This window comes from Dicentrarchus labrax, unplaced genomic scaffold, assembly GCF_905237075.1.
Source record: "Dicentrarchus labrax unplaced genomic scaffold, dlabrax2021, whole genome shotgun sequence".
Classification (NCBI taxonomy): Eukaryota; Metazoa; Chordata; class Actinopteri; family Moronidae; genus Dicentrarchus; species Dicentrarchus labrax.
In genome coordinates, this window is record NW_026136708.1 from 9,058,465 (window position 1) to 9,078,296 (window position 19,832).

The 19,832-nt window shown below is 41.9% G+C and overlaps 2 protein-coding genes across 10 annotated transcripts in view; both read right to left on the reverse strand.

The window, feature by feature from the left end:
* The window catches only part of ino80 (INO80 complex ATPase subunit), a 37,467-nt gene extending 24,130 nt beyond the window's left edge, over positions 1-13,337 (reverse strand). For 5 of the 9 annotated variants that reach the window (XR_007885853.1, XM_051409556.1, XM_051409558.1 and 2 more), the window contains exons 1-25: positions 13,169-13,336; positions 11,686-11,750; positions 11,072-11,263; positions 10,746-10,903; positions 10,526-10,593; positions 10,125-10,271; positions 9,874-9,994; positions 9,525-9,730; positions 9,336-9,389; positions 8,953-9,156; positions 8,557-8,761; positions 7,971-8,038; positions 7,671-7,886; positions 7,172-7,252; positions 6,659-6,754; positions 5,815-5,874; positions 5,538-5,680; positions 4,707-4,791; positions 4,333-4,450; positions 4,075-4,160; positions 2,844-3,011; positions 2,401-2,534; positions 1,970-2,037; positions 1,673-1,766; positions 1,262-1,478 (exon numbers count right to left, since the gene is read on the reverse strand). Coding sequence is in view for 8 of the 9 variants with exons in the window: in XM_051409556.1 (XP_051265516.1) it covers positions 1,262-1,478; positions 1,673-1,766; positions 1,970-2,037; positions 2,401-2,534; positions 2,844-3,011; positions 4,075-4,160; positions 4,333-4,450; positions 4,707-4,791; positions 5,538-5,680; positions 5,815-5,874; positions 6,659-6,754; positions 7,172-7,252; positions 7,671-7,886; positions 7,971-8,038; positions 8,557-8,761; positions 8,953-9,156; positions 9,336-9,389; positions 9,525-9,730; positions 9,874-9,994; positions 10,125-10,271; positions 10,526-10,593; positions 10,746-10,903; positions 11,072-11,223 (2,949 nt within the window). In the remaining variant the exon portion in view is untranslated. Of the gene's footprint in view, positions 1-1,261; positions 1,479-1,672; positions 1,767-1,969; positions 2,038-2,400; positions 2,535-2,843; positions 3,012-4,074; positions 4,161-4,332; positions 4,451-4,706; positions 4,792-5,537; positions 5,681-5,814; positions 5,875-6,658; positions 6,755-7,171; positions 7,253-7,670; positions 7,887-7,970; positions 8,039-8,556; positions 8,762-8,952; positions 9,157-9,335; positions 9,390-9,524; positions 9,731-9,873; positions 9,995-10,124; positions 10,272-10,525; positions 10,594-10,745; positions 10,904-11,071; positions 11,264-11,685; positions 11,751-13,037; positions 13,119-13,168 lie in introns of those variants that run through there. The other 4 variants (XM_051409560.1, XM_051409559.1, XM_051409557.1 and 1 more) reach the window with 3 other exon arrangements.
* A 627-nt stretch (positions 13,338-13,964) lies between these two features.
* vps18 (VPS18 core subunit of CORVET and HOPS complexes) lies at positions 13,965-19,412 on the reverse strand. Its single transcript, XM_051409562.1, has 9 exons — positions 19,004-19,412; positions 18,725-18,866; positions 18,394-18,485; positions 17,768-18,018; positions 17,319-17,672; positions 15,924-17,186; positions 15,564-15,773; positions 15,113-15,349; positions 13,965-14,919 (listed from the first exon to the last, which is right to left on the reverse strand). The coding sequence occupies exons 1-9, from the start codon at positions 19,104-19,106 to the stop codon at positions 14,623-14,625; spliced, it is 2,949 nt and encodes a 982-aa protein (XP_051265522.1). The 5' UTR covers positions 19,107-19,412; the 3' UTR covers positions 13,965-14,622.
* Positions 19,413-19,832: the final 420 nt, after the last annotated feature.

Sequence of the window (19,832 nt, forward strand, 5' to 3'; positions counted from 1 at the left end):
ATTTCTATAAGCTCAAGTGGGAGTCTGGGGTCAGTACGGTCATAAAGTATATATACAGTATTAGCTCTCCAGGTGTCTGTAAGTTTCTTTTTCTCTCATATCTGAACTTGCTTCTCAAGCTTTTTCTGCTCTTTTGTTCCTTAAGCCGCTCCAGGGGGGAACCTAAGACGCTCCGCTGCTGCCTGATTCAGTCTGAGGAGGCCAAGAAAGGAAGAGGAGGATGGAATTACCCTGACAGCAGTATTTTCCACCAACAAGTTAAGTTAGCATTGAGGATGGAAACGTGATACATATCTGCTAACAGATAACCATTTTCTGGGTGAAAGATTGAGGGAATGTGTTTTTAATGCTCTTTTAGCTCAGCGGAATGACTAAAACACTCCTGCAGCAGTGACCTAGTAGTGTATCTGCAGGCTGCAGCTGTTCACATCTTTTTGAAGTGGTCTGTATGTTTGAACTGGCACTTATGCTTTGTACTGTCTCTTTGTAACTATTAATTAGGTTTCTACATTGCCAAATACAATATGTTGAGGAAATATGTGCTGTGTCAATTTAATCCTGTGGTTCTCAGCTGCTGAATACAATACATATGAAATCATTTGAATGCAGTTGAAAAGAGCTGTGGTGTGCTACATTTGCCCAGACTGCTAAGAAACCAGAAGAGTTTGATGGAACAAAAACAATATACCATTCATTTCCAAACAGTATAACCAGCAGCAACACTCCACCTTCTGTTACGATTGTCAGGTGTCCTCAAAACCAGCTTTATTATAAGCATTATACCCTCTGAGGTAGTGAAAGTGCAGCGCTCAGCCCAACTTGATTCATATCACACTATAACATTAACAAATAGGAAATATAGAAACAATTCGACTAAAAAGTAGTTTGGTCTCATTTTTTTTATCTTGAAAATGTGATTTTCCTCCACACGTCTGACAGCAGAAGTACAGATAGACGCTGATCTGCATGGACACTGGATACATATAGAGGGAGGGAGGACAGTGTTACTGGGTCACAGGGCTACAGAGGGATTGGATTCCACACTGGATCCCAGAGGAGGGAGAGGAAACCTGGGGCAGAGAGCAAGCTGTGTGGCCAAACACTGACTGATGCTCTGGGGGCAATTTCAGGATCGTCAGCAGCACGTGCCTCACTACTTGAGTTTGGCCTGTTTGTCACACACCCATGTGTACTGCAGATGGCTACTCAAGGGGTTCTTGTACATACATTTTCCATGTGACTGCGTTTGTGTGTTTCTTACCTGTAGGACAGTGCTGGTGTGCGTGTTGGGGAAATTGGCAGGTCTGTTCAGCCACAGAAGTAGCTCCTTGCGAGAAAGACACTTACTCCGGGGCTGTGACCTGCCTTCGTCCCCCTCCAAGTCTCTGGTTTCCTCCTGACCTTCTTCCTCAAGTCCAAACAGGCGCTGATAGTGGAGCCGATATGCAGCTTTGAGGGACAGAAAAAGGGCTAACCATCTGTGAAAGAAAGTAGCACAAGGCAGAAAGAAAAATGTAATTACAAAAAGAATGTTCATAGAAATACTTCATAAAGAATTCTGCTACTTCCAAAGTGCAGAGTCAACTGCAGCATCCAGAGCTAGTCTCCCACCATATCTCACTTCTTCAAACAAAGACAGTTACAGTACTGAAGATGGAAACTTAAAGCCCACCTCACTAAGGTGCCTTGCAGCATGAGATTGGACATCTCAGCTGGCGACACGTCGATGAAGCGCAGGAAGGAGAAACAGCTTCCTTTGTCATCACCTGGAACAGTAAAAAGAGAATATAAGATGATAAACATGAGACTAAACAAAGAATAAAATAAGAGAAACTGTGAAAATAAACAGTAAGAATAGGCAGGAGTGATGGAAACATCAAAGGAGGAACAGGGGAATTGGGTTGAAAGTGAGATTTCAATGTCAAATGAAAGAGATCACATCTGAATTCAAAGCTTAATACAAGCTCACCTTTTCTGTGGAAAAGAGACTGCTGGATGTTATTTGGAGAGAATGGAGACAACAGCACTTGAAGTAATCTGAGGAGGAGGATATAGAGACAGACAGAGTTTCACCACTGAATGTGATAATAAGCAAAATAAATTCAATGGGTCCAGTCCCAGTCTGAACCACAACATTTCTGAGTTTTAATAGCTATAATTGGAATAATAGCCTCTTAAATTTGCACAAGAACAAAGATTTTCTAAGAAAAATAATATATTTAACAGTGTTTTACACAGTAATTTCAAATGTAAACCAAACCCTATTCAAAAAGACGATTGCAAAAATTGTGATAGACCTGTTTTCATTGGATTTCGGGCGTACTTGTCAAGATGTGTCTCTGTGAGTGTGTGTGTGTGTGTGTACACGTGTAGATACTGTGTTTGTGTGGAAGCACTTACTTGTTTTTGGCCTGGTTCTGTGCGTGGATGAGGCCATGGCGGTAGAGAAACTTAGACATGACGTAGGGCTTGAGGGACATGTGGAAAGGAGAGCGTGTCTCCTGGCGCTCAAACAAGTCAGGGTGGTTACACACCTACACACAAGCAGACACAGTGTATTTAGAAAAATAGACAAAAGAACCAGCACTACTCTTGCTTCCAAGACTGGAAATTCATTGTTTAATTGTACATCTTGTTCCCAGAAATAAAACGCAGTGCCATTATGACTATTGGTTGGAACACTAAAATCCATTTGAAAATTCAGTGCAGGAAAAATATTTTTTATAATATGATACTTTAAATGATCCTCAAATCATTAGGACTAAAGTTTATATGTGTAATTATCTAGCTGTATTTTATTCTATTTTTGCACTGGAAACCAAAACGAAAGCCACAGCTCCTACCTTCCTGAACTGCATCACCAAGTTCATGAGGGAGGAAGTGGTGCTGTGGGACTGCTGGGCTGTGCCCATAGAGGACTGCAGCAGATCCTCAATAGAGATCTTGTTCCTCAGAGCCTGGTAGAGCAACCTCTGCCGGGATGTCAGCTGGCAGTAGGTTAGGATCTCAATCTGTAGAGAGAGAAAGCAGGAAATTGTTTGATTTCAGATACCTTCTTATTTTATATTTTCAATTCTTCAACACCACTGAATGATTAGAACATAAAAAAGTATTTGTACTGGGCCACTGACACTGTAAGCTCTATGGTTTTCTTAAATTTGTTTTGTGAGGTTAAGGGATTTAAGAGTGACGACTAAATTGCGCAAGGAAGGATGTGTAATATGACAACAGTAAATGGGAATGTTCTCAAATTGGACCTGGTTAGTAAGAAGATTGATTTACAGTGTAAAAGTTGGCTGCATAAATAATGACTGGCCACAGTAAAGACAAATGATTCAGCATTACTGCTATGTTGAGCTTCCAATAGAACACACAGTATTTTCACATGGGCTGAACGAAAAAAATAAATTTATGGGTGCATACTTCATGCCCAGCTTGACCCACATTCTTTAAACACACATCAAAATCTCTGGTTTTATCTAGTGTCACGCTTTGATAGCAGTGGAACTGAACAATAACAGACCGTAAAAAACCCAACCATAAACCACGAGTGAACCGTACAGACAAAACAAGAGAAACCAACAAGAGTGCAGGAAGTGGGCTGGCAGCACTATATGTGGGTGTGAGGGGAAAGTGAAAAAGACAGATGTGGGGGAGCCGTGAACTCTGCCATTCCTCTGACTCTGTGTATCGAGACTCCCACAGTGCATGAGTGAGTATGTGTGTTCGGCGTGTGACAGCAAGAGACCATGAGTCCAACAGCTGTCACGAGGATCTGCCAGCACAAGCATTGCTCACAAACTTGTTACAACACTTTGTGTATCAATGAGGTGTGCAGGGAAACAGATGGAGGAAGGGTGCAGGTTAAAACAGGAGAGGAAAGAACCCGGGCTAGAAACTGAATATTGCATACATTATAATTCATACTATGCAAATTTCCGCAATTAAACCAGAGAATCTTATTATGGTACAAATTGTTTTTGTCGTTTGAAAACTGAGGATTGATATGACTTCAACAGCATTTTTTGTCCAATTAAATTCAGCAAACACAGGGAGGAAAGTTCGCTTCTCTACCTTGTCTGAGAGCTCGTTTTCCACATCCTTCTTGATTCTGCGCAGCATGAAAGGCTTAAGGATCATGTGCAGTCTGGAAAGCTGGTCTGAAACACAAACATCCAACAATCGATGTTTAGCTACAGAACGTATCACATGCAACAGTGAGCAGAAATAAAAGTTCAATGTGGCTCACAAATGAGCAGGAAAATGCTGTCAGCTATGAAACAGGGGAGAAAAAAAAACTTATTTTCTCAGACACAAGAGTTGTATACTCACTCTCATCAATGGCTGACTTGTTTTCAGCGTGGCTCTCAATGTCCTTGGAGAACCACTCATTAAACTCTTCATGGGAATCAAACAATGTAGGCATGATGAAGTGCAGCAGGGCCCAGAGCTGAGAGACAGTAATAACATACGGTCGTCAACAGTTCTATCTTACTCACATGAACAAACACACACGAACACACACACAAATACACATGCTCGCCAACACAGACACAGACACACAAAGACAACAAAGACACACAAAGACAGACAGACAGACAGACAGACAGACAGACAGACAGACACACACACAGACACACACACACACACACACACACACACACACACACACACACACACACACACACACACACACACACACACACCTCTGCCATGGTGTTCTGGATTGGCGTCCCGGTGAGCAGCAGTCTGTTTCGACACTGGAACTGCAGAAGGATTTTCCACCGAACGCTGAAAACCGAGTTAGGAAATGGTTAACGGCTGGACTTAAGTAGTGCAATCACTACTAGTATTTCGTTTACTTAACACTTAACTGTACTGTAATTACACCAATTACTCAAACAGTTGAGCACTGTTTGTATGTGAGTGTATGTTTCTCATTTCAAGACATTTTGTGGCTTTTTTGTACATTTTGGCCAGTGTCCAATAGTAGCTGTGAAATGACACATACTTATGTAAATATAGAGATTAAGAGCTATATTTTCAACCATATTTCAGACTTTTTGTTGATTTTCAAAATGTTTTAAAGAGCCAATTTATTAAAAATTGTATATCAGACATACTGAAATAGAAGAACTACTGGGTTCAGTTCATGTTAGCACCGTATAGAGACTTGAAAGTCACCATTATACTATATTTTGATATATTTTTGTTGTGTAGTTGAAAGCAGTATGAAACTATGTCAAAACTAGTGGCTGAATCTAGCATAGGGAGAATGCAACTATCAATCTATACAACTATGACAAACTTTGGAAAACGGATATTAATTGTATAAATGTATATTAGACTCCATTCATAGTGAGTGGGCTGAAACATGCAAAAACATCAGTATTGTTCTCTAAACTCTGAAAAACATTATTATCAAGTATAATAAATATAAGTACTGGATATCAACACATTCTGACTCACAGGAGCCCTGCGATGTGTTTGGGAATACGGTATTACATGATGACACAGCAGCCCTGTTAATGTTTTACCTGGTGCTGCTTTTCAGCGCCTGGGCCTCATCCAGGACCATGTACTGCCACTTGACTCTCTGAAAGTACTTGACGTCCTGGACCACCAGCTGGTAGCTTGTGATGACCACGTGGAATGGTGCGTTTTGTGTGTAAAGGGTTTTCTATTCAAACGTAGAAACAAAACCAAAAGAGGACAGAATTTACTGACCAAACAATATAATAAAGCATTCCATGGTATTGTAACTTTATAACTCTCTGTTCATCATCATCATCATCATCATCATCTCTTCCTTACCTGGCTCCAAAATTTCCGAATCACCTTGCGATCATGAGGATTCCCCCAGTATGGCAACACCTGACAGACAAATAAGTGAAGTTAAAATGCTTACATTTACGCACAGTATTGTGAAATAAAAAAAGAGCTTCAGTGCGATCCCAGGGGAAACACTTAGGCATAGCATCATGTATGAATCACTGCTTCACTTGCTGAGTTGTTGATGTTAAATGCAATGTGAAAAGATTTACACATCATTACATCACTCAACGCACGCTGGCATTCCATTGTTTTCGGTCAGTCTTGCTTTAAGTGTTCAGGAAGCTTATCTTCAAACTGTGTAATAAGGTCTTTTCACACCTCATTAGCAAAACAGACAGGAATTGATTTATTTTCAAACTTGCAGGGGAAAAAAAGGACATAGTTGAGCACAAAAAAAAGTTATGCATATTATAGTGTGTGTGTCCACACAAGCATAGCTGACATTTTGATGTGTTTGATAAATTTTTTAACATTCAAGAATGCATACAGGCTGTTAGGGGCTGGTTAACACATGCACAAAGAGATGCAGCCACTCAACAATCAAAGTATTAACAGCTTTTGAGTCATGTGTTAACACAGGCAATGCTACCAATGTTCCTAGTACAATACTGCCCCCTAATGAATAGTTTTAGGTATGCCATATCCTTTTTAGTTCTCAGATGTCTGACAGAATTTCTCACAAGAGCCAAGCAGCACTGGGTGCATTAGGGGAGTAAAAACGACTTAAGAGAACAGTAGAAATAAGGATGTCGGAATTCCAGCGGACGTGTTTTTGCAGGTGTTTCCGCCGGCGTGCTCGCTCAGTGGCGGCGTGGATTCTCACCTTGAATTTGGGAACAAAGCGGGTGAACTCCTGGTGCCAGTTGTTGAGGGTGGATGCAGGAGAGATGATCAGGAATGGACCCCAGATGTTGTCTCTCTGTGCAGGAACAGAAAAAGAGAATACAGCGTCAGCCGCCACAACAGGTGGCCTTTGGATGTGCACCCAATAACAGGAAGCCCTGGAGGAACACGGCATGCATCTTCCTGTCTGTGATAAGTTCAACGCTGAAAACCGCACATTTCCCCTCAATTCCACTTGTTCTCCTTTTGGTGTTATGAGACCAGATGATCGACAAATCAGCTACTCACAACAATGAAATAAGTCATATGAGTCATTTAATGAAATGTGCAGCCAGAAACAAGGGACACTTTAAAGGATGCAGGTGCACAAAGAAAGCTGGATGTTAGATGTTTTCATAAGTCTGTAACAACAGCATAGACAATCGAATATTCCACAAAGCTTTTTTGGAAATGTACGGTGAAAGAAACCCTTTGGCCTGGTGCGCTCTCTCACCTCTGCTAGGTGTGCCAATAGGGCGATACTCTGGACTGTCTTCCCCAGTCCCATCTCATCTGCCAGGATTCCATTGATTCCCTTCAGAAGATAAACAAAGGAGAAAATAAATCATTCAATGTGATTTAATAAGCACATAATAACATGGAATGCCAAAGAACTGTAATACATAAAATGCCCTCAAACCTGGGTGTTTTAATTGAATCAGGCATTGCACTGCAAATAATGTACAGTATTATGTAAGTGGAAGTAAAGATAATTCTTATTAATAATAATAATAATAATATTAGTATACCCTTACAAAGACATTAGCATTGAACTCTTTTAGCCACTCATGCCTCTAGCCACAAAATAAGCTGATACAAATGTTATATTTTAAACATAACTGAAAGCAAAGAGAGAAAGAATAAGTGTTACAGAGAATATTGTAATAAATCAGAGACCCAAAAGTCCTCCCTGCAAATCCAGACAGGACTCTGGGTGACGCAGACGTGAGTACCTGTTCATAGAGGTTGGCCAGCCAGTTCATGCCCTTGAGTTGGTAACCCTTGAGTTTGCCGTTGAAGATGGTGGGCTGAGGAATTTCTTCACCTGCATGGATGGATGGGTTGGAAAGGCTATAGCTCTCTCCAAACCCAGAGCCGGAGGACGAGCCACAAGCTGCGTGTAGTGACGCGCTACGACTGTCCTTAGCCTCTTCATCAAACATCCGCGTCTACAGGGAGAGATCTGAGGATTAGTATGGACAGGGTGTGTGTGGGCTGAGCGCACCTCTCCGGGTGTGAATGCATCAACTTACTCGCTCTTGATGAATCTGGTAGGCTTCCTTGGCATTCCTCAAGGCCTGGGATTTGTAGTGTTCACTATCTGAAATTGCATACAAACACGCTTGCATAAAACAGAACAATCCACTTCAGCTGCAGAGCCCCATTTCCTTCCCATATACAAGAGCATATCTGCAAGTCTAAAACAATAATTAAAAAAAAACTAAATATTACCACACATTTTCTAATAATCAGAACATTAATTGCAGAATAATGTCATTAATAAAAAGTTGATTGTAATTGGTAGCGATAAATGATTTGCTGGTAAACAAACAATGGCCCCTAAATGACCTGCTTTATATTTTTAGTGGCTCTCTGCTCAAATATCCCTACTGCTTAACAGTATATTAAAACTGTGGAGGTGAAAACATGAAATATGATCTTCAGATAGAAAAGAGGCTAAAGAGGCAATAAATGTGATGATAACTGGTCCATCTGGCATTTATTTTGATACTGACATATTTCAGGGGACTTGGTCAACAGTTTCTCAACAATCAACACCGAGTTCCGGTAACTGACTGTGCTCCTTTAACAGAATAAACTAGACTGAGCTGTTCATACCATAGTCCTCCTGTCCCATGTTGACCATTACGCCCCCTCCAATGTCAATCTGTCTCTGTGCCGCAGTGTCTTCCAGCATTCTCAGAATTTCCTCCTGGGCTGTATCTCCCTCTGGACCCCCCATGCTGGCTTTACCGCTCATGAAATGAGCATACAGCTCTGTCTGGGTGATGAGGAAATTCAGTTTACGCTGCTGACGCTTTGCCTGCGAGAGACAGAGAAAAGCAGAGAAAAACAACATGCACGTCACTCAAGATGTTCTGTGCAATAATCTTTGTGGGTTTTTTTCATGTTTTCAAAAGTTATATTGATGCAAATATTTCCATTAAAACATTAGCTGTAGAAAACAAAAGTCGAATAAGGGAACCTCTAAAAAGCTATTTCTATTCCACCTACTTCTCTCATCTCTTCGTCCAGTTTACGTTGCTCCAGGGCCTCCTTCTCTGCCCTCTTCCTGTGCTCCTTCTCCACTTTATCGTATTTCTTCCAGTAAAGCATCATCTCCTTGGTGAGGCGGCGAGCCCGAGGTAACGTCTCCTTGCAGTTCTTCTGGGCCTGGATAGCTGCACGGCGAACCTCTCTCATGCACTGATGAGCCAACTGGGAAGAATAAAACATTAAAGCAAGGAAATTTTGTAGAAATTGTTGTATTTGATCTACAATTTACCCTTGCACAATCAGGAAATAAAGAGCCACTGTCAAGAATCAAACTCAGAATATTTCCGAATGATACTTAAAAGTAAATTTTAACAACACAGTAGTGTGTAAACTTTACTTACCTTTTTAGCATTGGTCAATACTAAGTTCTTAGCCGAGGTCTTCTGCTTGAAAGACTGCAAAAAAAGATATAAAAAGGAATAAATGGGACAATTAGGATTAATTACCTTAAAACTGGTCCTGAACATTTCACAAGAAACTCATGAGCATTAACTTTTGACCATCTGTTTATCAGTGTCATGCGTACAAACCTTGGGGATCTCCTTTTTAGCAATGGTGAGCCAGACCTTACGTCGCCGTGCATTCAGCTGCTCAATGGTGAGATGTTTCTTCTTCACCATGGGCAGCGGAGCATCATGGGAGAACTTTGCAAAGATCTTGGTGACATATGGACGGCCTTCATCCAGAAACTCTCCCTCTCCCCGTTTCTTCTTTTTCTTCACCTTTTTCAGTTTGGCTAAAAAAGGAAAAAGGAAGTGAACGATCAATTTAAAGTCTTCAGCTTTTCCAGTAAATATTCAGTTATTTTTGCCTTTTTGGCATGGACACAATCACGACTTTGACAGATTCAAAAGAATTTCTTCTTTTTTTTATCTTTACCCTTGAATTTTTTCTCATCTTTGATTTTCTTCTTCTTTGGGCCAAGTAGGTGGCGCTGTTGCTCATAGAAGGGGTCATGAGTAGAGAGGAGTCCAGTGCTGTAATACTGATATTGGTGAAGCTGCAGGAAAAATATACACAGATGGAAAAAATAAAATACATGCAAAAAAATACAATAACATTACAAAAGCATATGTCAGGGGTATTCTACATATAACTAGGGACTGTATTTGTTTTTTCTGCGTTTGTACCTCCCGGTCAGAGTGGAACTTGCTCTGATGCTGCCTGGTGAAGCGATGTAGCTTCAGCATGTCATGTAGCTCCTCCCGAGACAAACTGAAGTCAGAGTCATCTGAGTCTGTGTCAGAGTCTGTGGTGTCGTCACTCAACAGGATACTCTGCAAGCGACAGAGGAGAAACGTGGGTAAAGGTAGAGTGTGCATATATACATATAGGTATATAGTGTGTAAGGCACAGACAGGCAGACAGAGCATTGCAGGGAAATGTTGTCAACCAGGAGGTACAGGGAGGGACAACATTGGTAATAAGGCTGTAACTACTGATCTTTATATGTATCCATTTATTAGTTATTCTTATAATCTTTGAATCAACCTAATGCTTAGATCTGCAGTACAAAATGTCTATAAAATACCTTAAGCCATTTCCTGTTCTTCTTCAGCTTGGAGAAATTGTAGAAGCTAGTTTTATCTGCCTTTTGATCTGTGGAGTTTACAGGGAAAGAAAAAAACATCATATTATATAACTGTGCATGAACAATATCTCCCATGAATAATTAAAAGACACCAGCGTGGGTGTGTATGTGTCGTACAATGTTAATAACATAAATATTACTGTTTCTGGATGTATCTTACCTTTACCTTGCAGCAGAACTCCATTGAGGGGCTTCCCCTCTGCCAACCCATCCCCTTGCTCACATGGCTCACTCTTTACAGTCAAAGCTGTATGCTGAGTGGAGGGGTCCAGGGACAGCCCTGTTCCCAATGCATCATCGCTGTCATCGCTGTCATCACTAGAATATGAGAAATAAGTAGCTGTAAACCCAAGATTTGCCTATAACAAAAAAACTGCATTTACAGCACTAAACTCTACATCCAAGCATGAGCCATCTTTAATTTCAGTACTTACAAAAACAGATCCTACAAAGTGCTCATGAACAAATCAAAGTCTGTGTCTGTACCTGGTTATGTCTCTGTTGAAGATGGTAGCTGTCTGCCGCAGGAAATTGTCCAACCTCAAGGTTCTTTCCAACCGCTGCAGGTACAGAGGTTTGGCCAGGCAAGAGCTCCCTGATGCCCCAACCTCTAGCCGGCCTCCCTGCCCTGACGCCATTCAGCACAGACACCTCTGCCCAGCAGGGCAGCAACTTTTACTGAGGAGAGAGGAGAGGAGAGGAAGGGATAAACAGGTGGCTCGAGGTCAGAGTGAGCAACACAAGGCGCTGCTAACTATCGGATGAGTAAGGCTCTGCTGTTTTGCTGTAATTTACCTAAATCATAGCAAGAACTGGAGGTATGACGGTTCATACCACTTAAGGGATTTGTAAATGACTCACGATAAGATCATAAGCAGTTGCTGAGTTTCACTATTCCAATACAATTTTTTCCCAGCTAGTCTGGCATGTGGGAGATACTCTCCTTCTAGCCTGGGTCCACACCTCCCAATTTAGTGCCTACATCTAAAATGTTGTCATTGTAATAAAATGGTAATTTAGTCCAAATATCAGACTACTCTCGCATTATGGCTCCAACACATGGTTCACTGAGCAAAATACAATATAAACAGTGGACCTACCTTCTCAGTAAGGGATGCCATTGTTCTTGATTCCAGGATTTATGATCAGACAAAGGTGAAACCCCCTACAAAGTAAGAGACACACAGTCACACACTGATATAAACGTGACAATAATAAAGTTGCATTTTTTATGGGGACCTAGTGCTGTCCTACATGTTGTTCTGTTCATGGGGAGTTTTCTTCATTGTGCAACACTGACAAAGTGAGTATTACACGAGTGCTTGTGATTTTGAAATAAGGAAGGTTTCCATTAAACCATATTTTGTTCAAAAGTATCAATAAATAAATAAAAACAAAGGACATGACAGCTCCTACAAAACTACTGTGTATTTAATTGTATTCTATAATGTAAATACTCAATTAATCCAACTTAAATTGAGGCTTAACTTGAATTAAGGGAAATGTACTGGCTGGATCTTCTTTGTATAACACACAATACCATTATAAAACATACTATTTTTCTATCAGTCAATTCAGTTTATTAAAAGGTTATACTGGATCATTTAAATCATATCAATATAAATCAGTCAGATTTAACCAACTCTACTATAAATGTAGTATTACAATGCTGTATAAGTGATAATTTCATTGTTGATTGTGCCTGTGATTGTTTAGACAGTGACTATTGTATGGTGTAGACTTTAATCCGTGCTCCTCTGTAATTACTACTCATTACATATTCACTTGACTTTCTGAGACAAGTTCACGGCCTCGCTTGTGGGAGGATGACAAGTACTAAAACTAAGCAGGACTCAGAGCTTCCGTTTTAAAATGAAGAAAAACTTCCAGCTGCGTTATCCTAAATACTATTTATCTTCCTTTTCCATAGCGCCGTTATGTTATGATTAGATGGCTAGCAAACCCAAGCTAGCGTTAGCCAGGGTTTGCACTGAGTTGTAGCTTCCAGCTAACGCTCGTTAGCTCCCTCGCTGTGTAAGCACAAGCAGCATTGCCTCCGATCAATGATAGTAAAGGGTCAAGGAAGGTGCTGGTTTACACACACTGACAGCTTACTGGTTCAAGTACGCTAAAAGATATCAACTAGCTTTGGTAGCTGGTTGTTGTATTAACAATCTAGCCCTTGGTACAAGGCGACTGCCTCCTTGCTGTGTCTTGTCTAATGTAGCTTGTCAACATAGACGTTAGCATATCAGATACTAAGGCGTTTGGACACAGCCGTCCTCTCACACACACCATTAATATGAAGTATTCCAACCGGTTCTGTCTCTTTAAGGCCACCACCTCCCTACCTAAACAATGTATTAAGATATGATATTGGTGTAATGGCAATTCTTTAACAGGCTAGTCGCGGTGCGGCGACAGCAAGGCCCTCCGCCCGCGCCTCTCGTACCCTTGTTGCGGACACGAGCGGGGACTCGGTTGCCTGGTGAACGAATGATCCCCATGTTTTAATTCTTTCTCCCTCCCGGCCATCTTCCCCCATTGCTCCTTCGCCATAACTACCACTATGGAGTCTCTCACCTCGGCCCCGTGTCCCCCTTTTCGTCTCTCTCTTCGCTGCTGCCGACTCTCGGTTCTCTGACTCCAAAATGGCGGTTTCAGGCGCCGACCGAGTCTGTGAGCTTTGAGTCGGCAGCAACAGCAGAGAGGCGGCCACTTTCTGTTACTGAGAGAGCAGAGACACGACGCCATGGCGAGGGTACAGCAAGGAGCAGGCGTTGTAATCAATTGCAGATAAAGGGAAGCTCGCCCATCGATGTCTCCGTGGACATTAATGTGACAAGAAATCCAAGCGGTTTCTTTTTTTAGGAAGACAAGACACATGTCTACCATGTATGCTGTTTTGGTCCGTAAATGTACAAGTAATAAAAAAATATCGATGAATTTCCGATGTCGATTAATAGTGTCTGCTCACCGCGAAGAATACCGAGCTACGTCTTACGTCATCAGAGGGAACTCCGTTTTCGGTATGGTGAGGCAGTTGGATATCCACAACAATTATAAAATGATTCTCTGATGTTTAAGTGTTGACAGTGAACTCAAGGAAAGTGTATATATAAGTAGATATACTTGTGTTTATGTGTAAATGTATTGACAGTTATAGTGATCATGTTTATGTGATACACAATCATGCTGCTGGTGGGGATCAACTCTCCCCAAAACTCCACAGCTCACAATCAAACCATACTTTCTTTTTTCTTTTATGCTGCATAAGTATGGTCTTTTTCATAGATTTTTTTTTTGTACTCCTCCAGGGAGCTGTAGATACCCTCCCGAAAAAAATGTGATTAAGAGTATTAATTTCTCTCAGTACAGCTGATAGTTAAAATCATTTATTACACTTTAGACAACCAGAATAATCAGTCCATCACTACTGACAAGCTTTAATGTGCAACAGTTGAATTGCAAAACAGTGAATATATGAAATAACAGTTTGATGATCTGCCCCACATTAACTGTTACATGAACACAGAGCTGTAGAGTCGAGTGGTTGAACTGAGTTAAGGAGATCACAAATATTATTTATGTGCAGGTAATTTTTCCAATAGACAAAACAAGTGCATGACCGAATGTAGTTAATAGATGTATAGTGCAGTTATATCTGATTCCAGCTTTTGAATCATTTTCTACCATTATAATCAGAGGTTCAGGCACATTGTATGCACTGTACAGCTCTAGCAATATGTTAACATCACCACATCCGCTTGTATCATTGTTGTCCACCTTTTACTAAATGCTTCCATATTAAGTGCAAAGGTCTTTAAATTAATTTCAAATATTGCCAACAAAACAAGTATACTGTGTGGAGAACAACGGAAGCTGATACAGTTTTCAGCAGTAGGCACTACCAACAGGCAATCAGGTGAATGTATGTATCCACTGAATGGGTCAGTCCTACGGATGGTGCTGTTTCATTCACATACAGATGGCGGGCCGTCATGTTTTTTTCACATTGAGAGAAGAGGAGGCCTCGTTCATAGCCAGCTGGATTTCTCCTCCTCAAATTTCTGTGGATCAATGAAAGGCTTGTCGATGGACTTGATCATCAATTCGCCGCAGTACACGCATTCAGACGCAATGATGTCATCAATGTCAGATTTGATCTGCTCGCGGCTCGTGCCTGCATTGCCCTTTCCCAGGCTGGCAGTGTCTCCTTCGTCCTTGGGTACCGGGCGGTGGCGTGACTTGGAAGATTGCGTGGTTGCAGCCAGCTTTTTCTGCAACTCCTCCAGGCGACTCTGCTTATATGCCGTCAGGTGAGGGGTCACTTCCTAGATGGTAGAAAAAATGGGGACACGTGGGAATTATTACTAGATGCAAGTTGTTTAGGCTTCTTTGAAATGTATCTTTTTTAATGGTAGTTTCAAACATGATCATTTTTAATAAGACAGTTACTAATTATTGAAACACAAAAGAACATCATTGGTGGCACACGTTGATTGTAAGCCGTATGGAAGCAGTTACCTGGAACAGGCAGTCATAGTGGAACATGTGTCCACACAGGAACAGATAGAAGGGCCTGTTCAGCAATGGGAAGTCACAAGCAGCACACTTTTCTTGGGAATCCACTACACCATATTTGTTCCTCATTTCCTGGATGTCTTCTCTGATGCGTTTAGCGCTCTCTGTGGCCTCCTCCATTTCTTGCTTCAGCTCCTCGATGTGCTGGTTGTACTCCTCCAGGGAGTTGCAGATGGCCTCCTGAGAAACCATAATAAACAGAGGATAAAGTACATTCATTTGAAGCAATATACTGTATTTTGTTTTTCTATGTTCCATATAATCCATCCTATCAATAAGTAATTGTAGATTACCCACAGGTTCACCTCCACAGTCAATAAGAAGGAAAACAAAGTAGTAGCGTTTAAGTATTATTTATTTATTTACTGTTTAAAATAAATACTTTACTACAGACCTTAAAATGGTCAATGGTGACAAAGTCTGGGAAGAATGGCAGAATGTCTTCAATCTTGAGCAGATTGCAGCTGGACAGGCAGTTCATGGCTTTCTTCACGTCTTTCTCCTCCTGGACCACATGCCGGGCGATCTTCAGCCAAAGCTTTTTTCTCAGCTCTTCATCATCCTCAGGCAAGTCTGCACATGACTTGGCCAAATCTACATCTACCTATGGATTATAAATATTGCAAATTAGTTGTCAAATTCTGTCAAAGATTTGCAGGAATTCAGAATTAATCTGGATAATTATACATCGTTTTTGGTGACAACATTTTATTCAAATAAATCAAATGCTATCCAAAATCAATCGTTCACTTACTTGTAAAGCAAGATCCACTGCTTCCTCATACAGTTCCATAATCCTGTAAACCAGTACACAGGCCTGGAGGTAGCCGTGTTCTGCACACAGCCTGAGAGCGTACTTCAAGTCATAGTGGATCTCTGAGGCGTGCATACCTGCCTGCTCCAGATACCACAGCAGAGAGTCCGGCTTATACTTGGCGTAGAGCGACAGCAAGTAGTTATGGATGGCCTCCTCTGTCACAGTCAGCTCGTACACACAGAACTCCATGTAGCGGATGGTTTCACTGATCTGCTGGGTGCTGCCCATCTGGCTGTAGTTCATCAGAGCTGGGATGAGCTTTTTTGGGTCCAGCCGCTTGCCCATCTGAATCCACGCGTCTACCACTTTTTTGGGAATATGCTGCATGAGGACGGGGGAGAACTTGTAAAAAAGCTTCTGATCACAGTGCTTAGAGAGCACGTCCAGAGCAGCGCTGTAGTCGTCATGCTGGCAGTAGTGGGATATCACTCTCTCGTAGTCCTGCATGACAACTGAGAAGTAAACCATGTCGTCCACGTTGCCGTGGCTGGCCAGCAGGTCGTAGATGGTGCTGCGGTTGTTGAACAGGCACTCCTTGTGCTTGGAGTTGCTGAGGAACTGGCGAAACTCCTCGCGGGTCTCCTGGAAGATGATGCTGTTACCATCACTTTCCAGCTGGCCGAGCCGGTTCAGGTAGAGCTCGGCTAGCCAGGTGACCAGCAAGGTGATCTGCGTTCTCTCACTCTGCTTCAGATTATGTAGTTTCTTCAGTAAGAACTCCTTTAGGGCTTCCTCTTGTTTGGCTTCAATAAACTTGAGTGCTATCTCTTCAAAGTAATTCTGTGTCAGGGCATAGCACTTGGCACTCTCAAGGTATCGTTTGTTCTGGAAGCAGTGTTCAGCCTCCTTGGCCAGCACCATGTCCATGCATTCAGGCCGGTCGCGGCAGTACTCCTTGGCTAGATCAAATTTATTCATGCTCATGTACATCTGCCAGACGTCCCTTGCCTCACGCTGGACGTGGTACCGGAAAACTGCCCGCTCAGTGTAGATCCACACCAACCCACCAAATGGGTCCTTGATCATCTTCTTAAGGGTGCCAAATTTATCTGGGAACACATCCTCATACACCACCTGTCCATTCAGAGTGCAGATGGCCTTAACTCGGTCATGGAGCAGCATAAGAAAGTGGAACTGTGTCAGCACAATGGAGATAGGCTTGTTGTCACTGAGGTCAATGTCAGGGGTGTACTCCCATACCTGTTTGATTGTGACGAAGGAAATAAGAAAAATATATGTAAAACATAAAGTTAAAGAGCGCAAAGGTGAATGTGGGTAGAAGTTAACATAACATAACATAACATAAATATTCACACAAACACAGACATTTACCTGCACATCACTCAGCAGGGAATCAGGCCTGACATAGTCCAGCTGACCGTAAAGAACTCCATTACCCATCATCCAGGCGAACGCCTTAGGGGAAGTGCGAAGCTTCGAGGTGTAGAAGGTGATCTCGCTGTAGCCCATATTCGCTGGGAACTCCTGGAAACTGGGCAGCAGGTCCTGGTTCTGGCTGAAAATGGAGCTGAAGCCTTGCTGCTCTGACCCCTCGGCCACCTTACCCACAAACTGGAACAGGCGTTTGCGGGTGGTGGCGATGATGAAGTACTTGTTCTCCAGGCCCCGCTCCACCTCGAGGCAGCAGACTGGAGCAGGCCTCCCATCTTCCTCAAGGGAGTGGACCTGTGTCAGGAAGATAATACGTTATTGTTTATTAGCACACCATGCAACAGGAATAAAATTTGTAATACATAACGGATGACCACGCATGGTCTGACCTGTCTGAAGTATTGATCCGGATTGGTGTTGAACAGGCTGCCCTCAGTTGCAGAGATCTCAGCCTCAAAGATGATGCCTTGACTTGTGCCAACCAGGATGGGTCCTGTGTTGGTCTCATTGCCAAGCAGCTTGTTCCAGCCTACGCTCTCAATGAGGTGGCCTCTCCAGCGGGACAGACTGCGCACCTTCTGCGTGTTCCTGTTGAGGTACAAACACTCGCTGGTGCTCAGGCTGATCAGCAGATGGGAGCCTGCAGTGGGAAAATATGGAGGAGGATATAGCTGCTGCTGTTAATAAGTCATAACCATGACACTGCTACAGGAATCTTATAAATGATTTATAGATGATTTATTGATTTGAGGGCTTGAAAAGTTGTTGAGACAGCCATGCTAGGCATTAGTTTGTGGCTGCCAATAGTCCTATGTTGTACCTCATGAGTTACTACAGAAAATCCATTATATTCATTCCACTGATTAATGAATGCAACCAATATACATTTTAAAAAGCCTGAAGCAAATTTGCAGTCAGACTGACAGGAAGTCACATCAAAACCATCTATGTACTTTAGCTGCCAATGAGCGATGTTTTAAAGGACACTGTGAATAAGCATTGTGTGTTTTCTCACCAGTGGGGTCCAGGAACAGTCTGTGCACTTTACTTTCATCTTTTCTTCCTAATTCAATCTGATTCGGCTGATCTGGCTTGGCCAAGTCAATCCTGCATGGAACAGAAAATGAAACATTAGTATCAGCATCTTCTGATACAAAGCAATCAGCTTCTAAAAGAGCTGCATTAACAACTCTTTTAGAGGCACCAATAAACAATCACAGCTAATAATAGATGAGTACTAATCATCGTGAAGAGCAGCCATTAACTCAAGTTAATCCAATCAAAACCATACAAACACTGGTGACCATTACCAGGGTGTTTTAAATGGTTCTGATAGTACTACTTGCCTCAGCAGGGTGTCCTTTCCCAGACTCATGCATAGCTGATTGTTGCAGACTGAAAGATGGTTTATCTTCTCAGGCGGAGTAAAATCGATCCTCTGCTTGTTGAATATCGGCCTCTCTTCCTCAAGTCTCACATTAACAAAGCCTACCGTAATACAAGTACAACGTAATGTCAGTGAAAGCCTTGAGTTAACAAAATGACTTCAGCATTTAAGTGTGTGCTTTAACATTCCTTAATAGCAATAATAACGCTATTAGCATCCAGAGAGGAGGGCGACCTACCTGAATGTGTTATCCCGATGTTGGCGGTTGACAAGCGGCTGTGCTGCTGCGCACTTTGCCTGGTGTTTTGCGAGTCCTCGTACTCGTCGAGAATTGAAGCCATGGTTGACTGTAACTTATTTCACTACCTGTAAAATAATTCTCTACAGAAGAAAAGAATGACGAAGAAACAGCCCTAAGACGACATGGCTACACAGCTATCTAGCTATCACAACTTCCACCCGTTAAGGGCACGCAAGCGTACTTCCTCTCTACGCATGCGTCGGAACTGAGGAGCAATACGTAGAATATAATAACTCACGCTGCAGAAAACATGAGGATATGTTGTATTTCAATGATTCATGCTATCATAACAGCTAGCCTAGCTTCCGACTACACAACACAGGGTGGACCCGGAGAATCAGGTGACACATACAATCATGTGATCATATTGGTTGTAGTTCTTGTTTTTGGCACTGGGGGGCGCAGTAGATCCAAACCAATGATCCAAGATAGGAGTAATTGGTTTATTATGAGACGTTTGAAAACAAAACAAAACAAAAACTCCTGTATACGTGTGTGACAATGCTTTTTTCCCTCAGTATTGTGTTAGTGCACTATAATGTTATTCTGTTTACTGTAAAGGCTATGTATACGCCTTTTATTCCCCCAATTACTTCCCTAATCAATAGTTGTTATGCTTTATTAAACAATGACTTTATCTCATTGTCTTACATTTACTTTCTACATCATACTGTGAACTTTTGCACATTGCATTCAACATAGTGCTGCACAAACTTTATATAATTTTCATTTTAAAAACAGAAAGAATGTACACATTATTTCATAT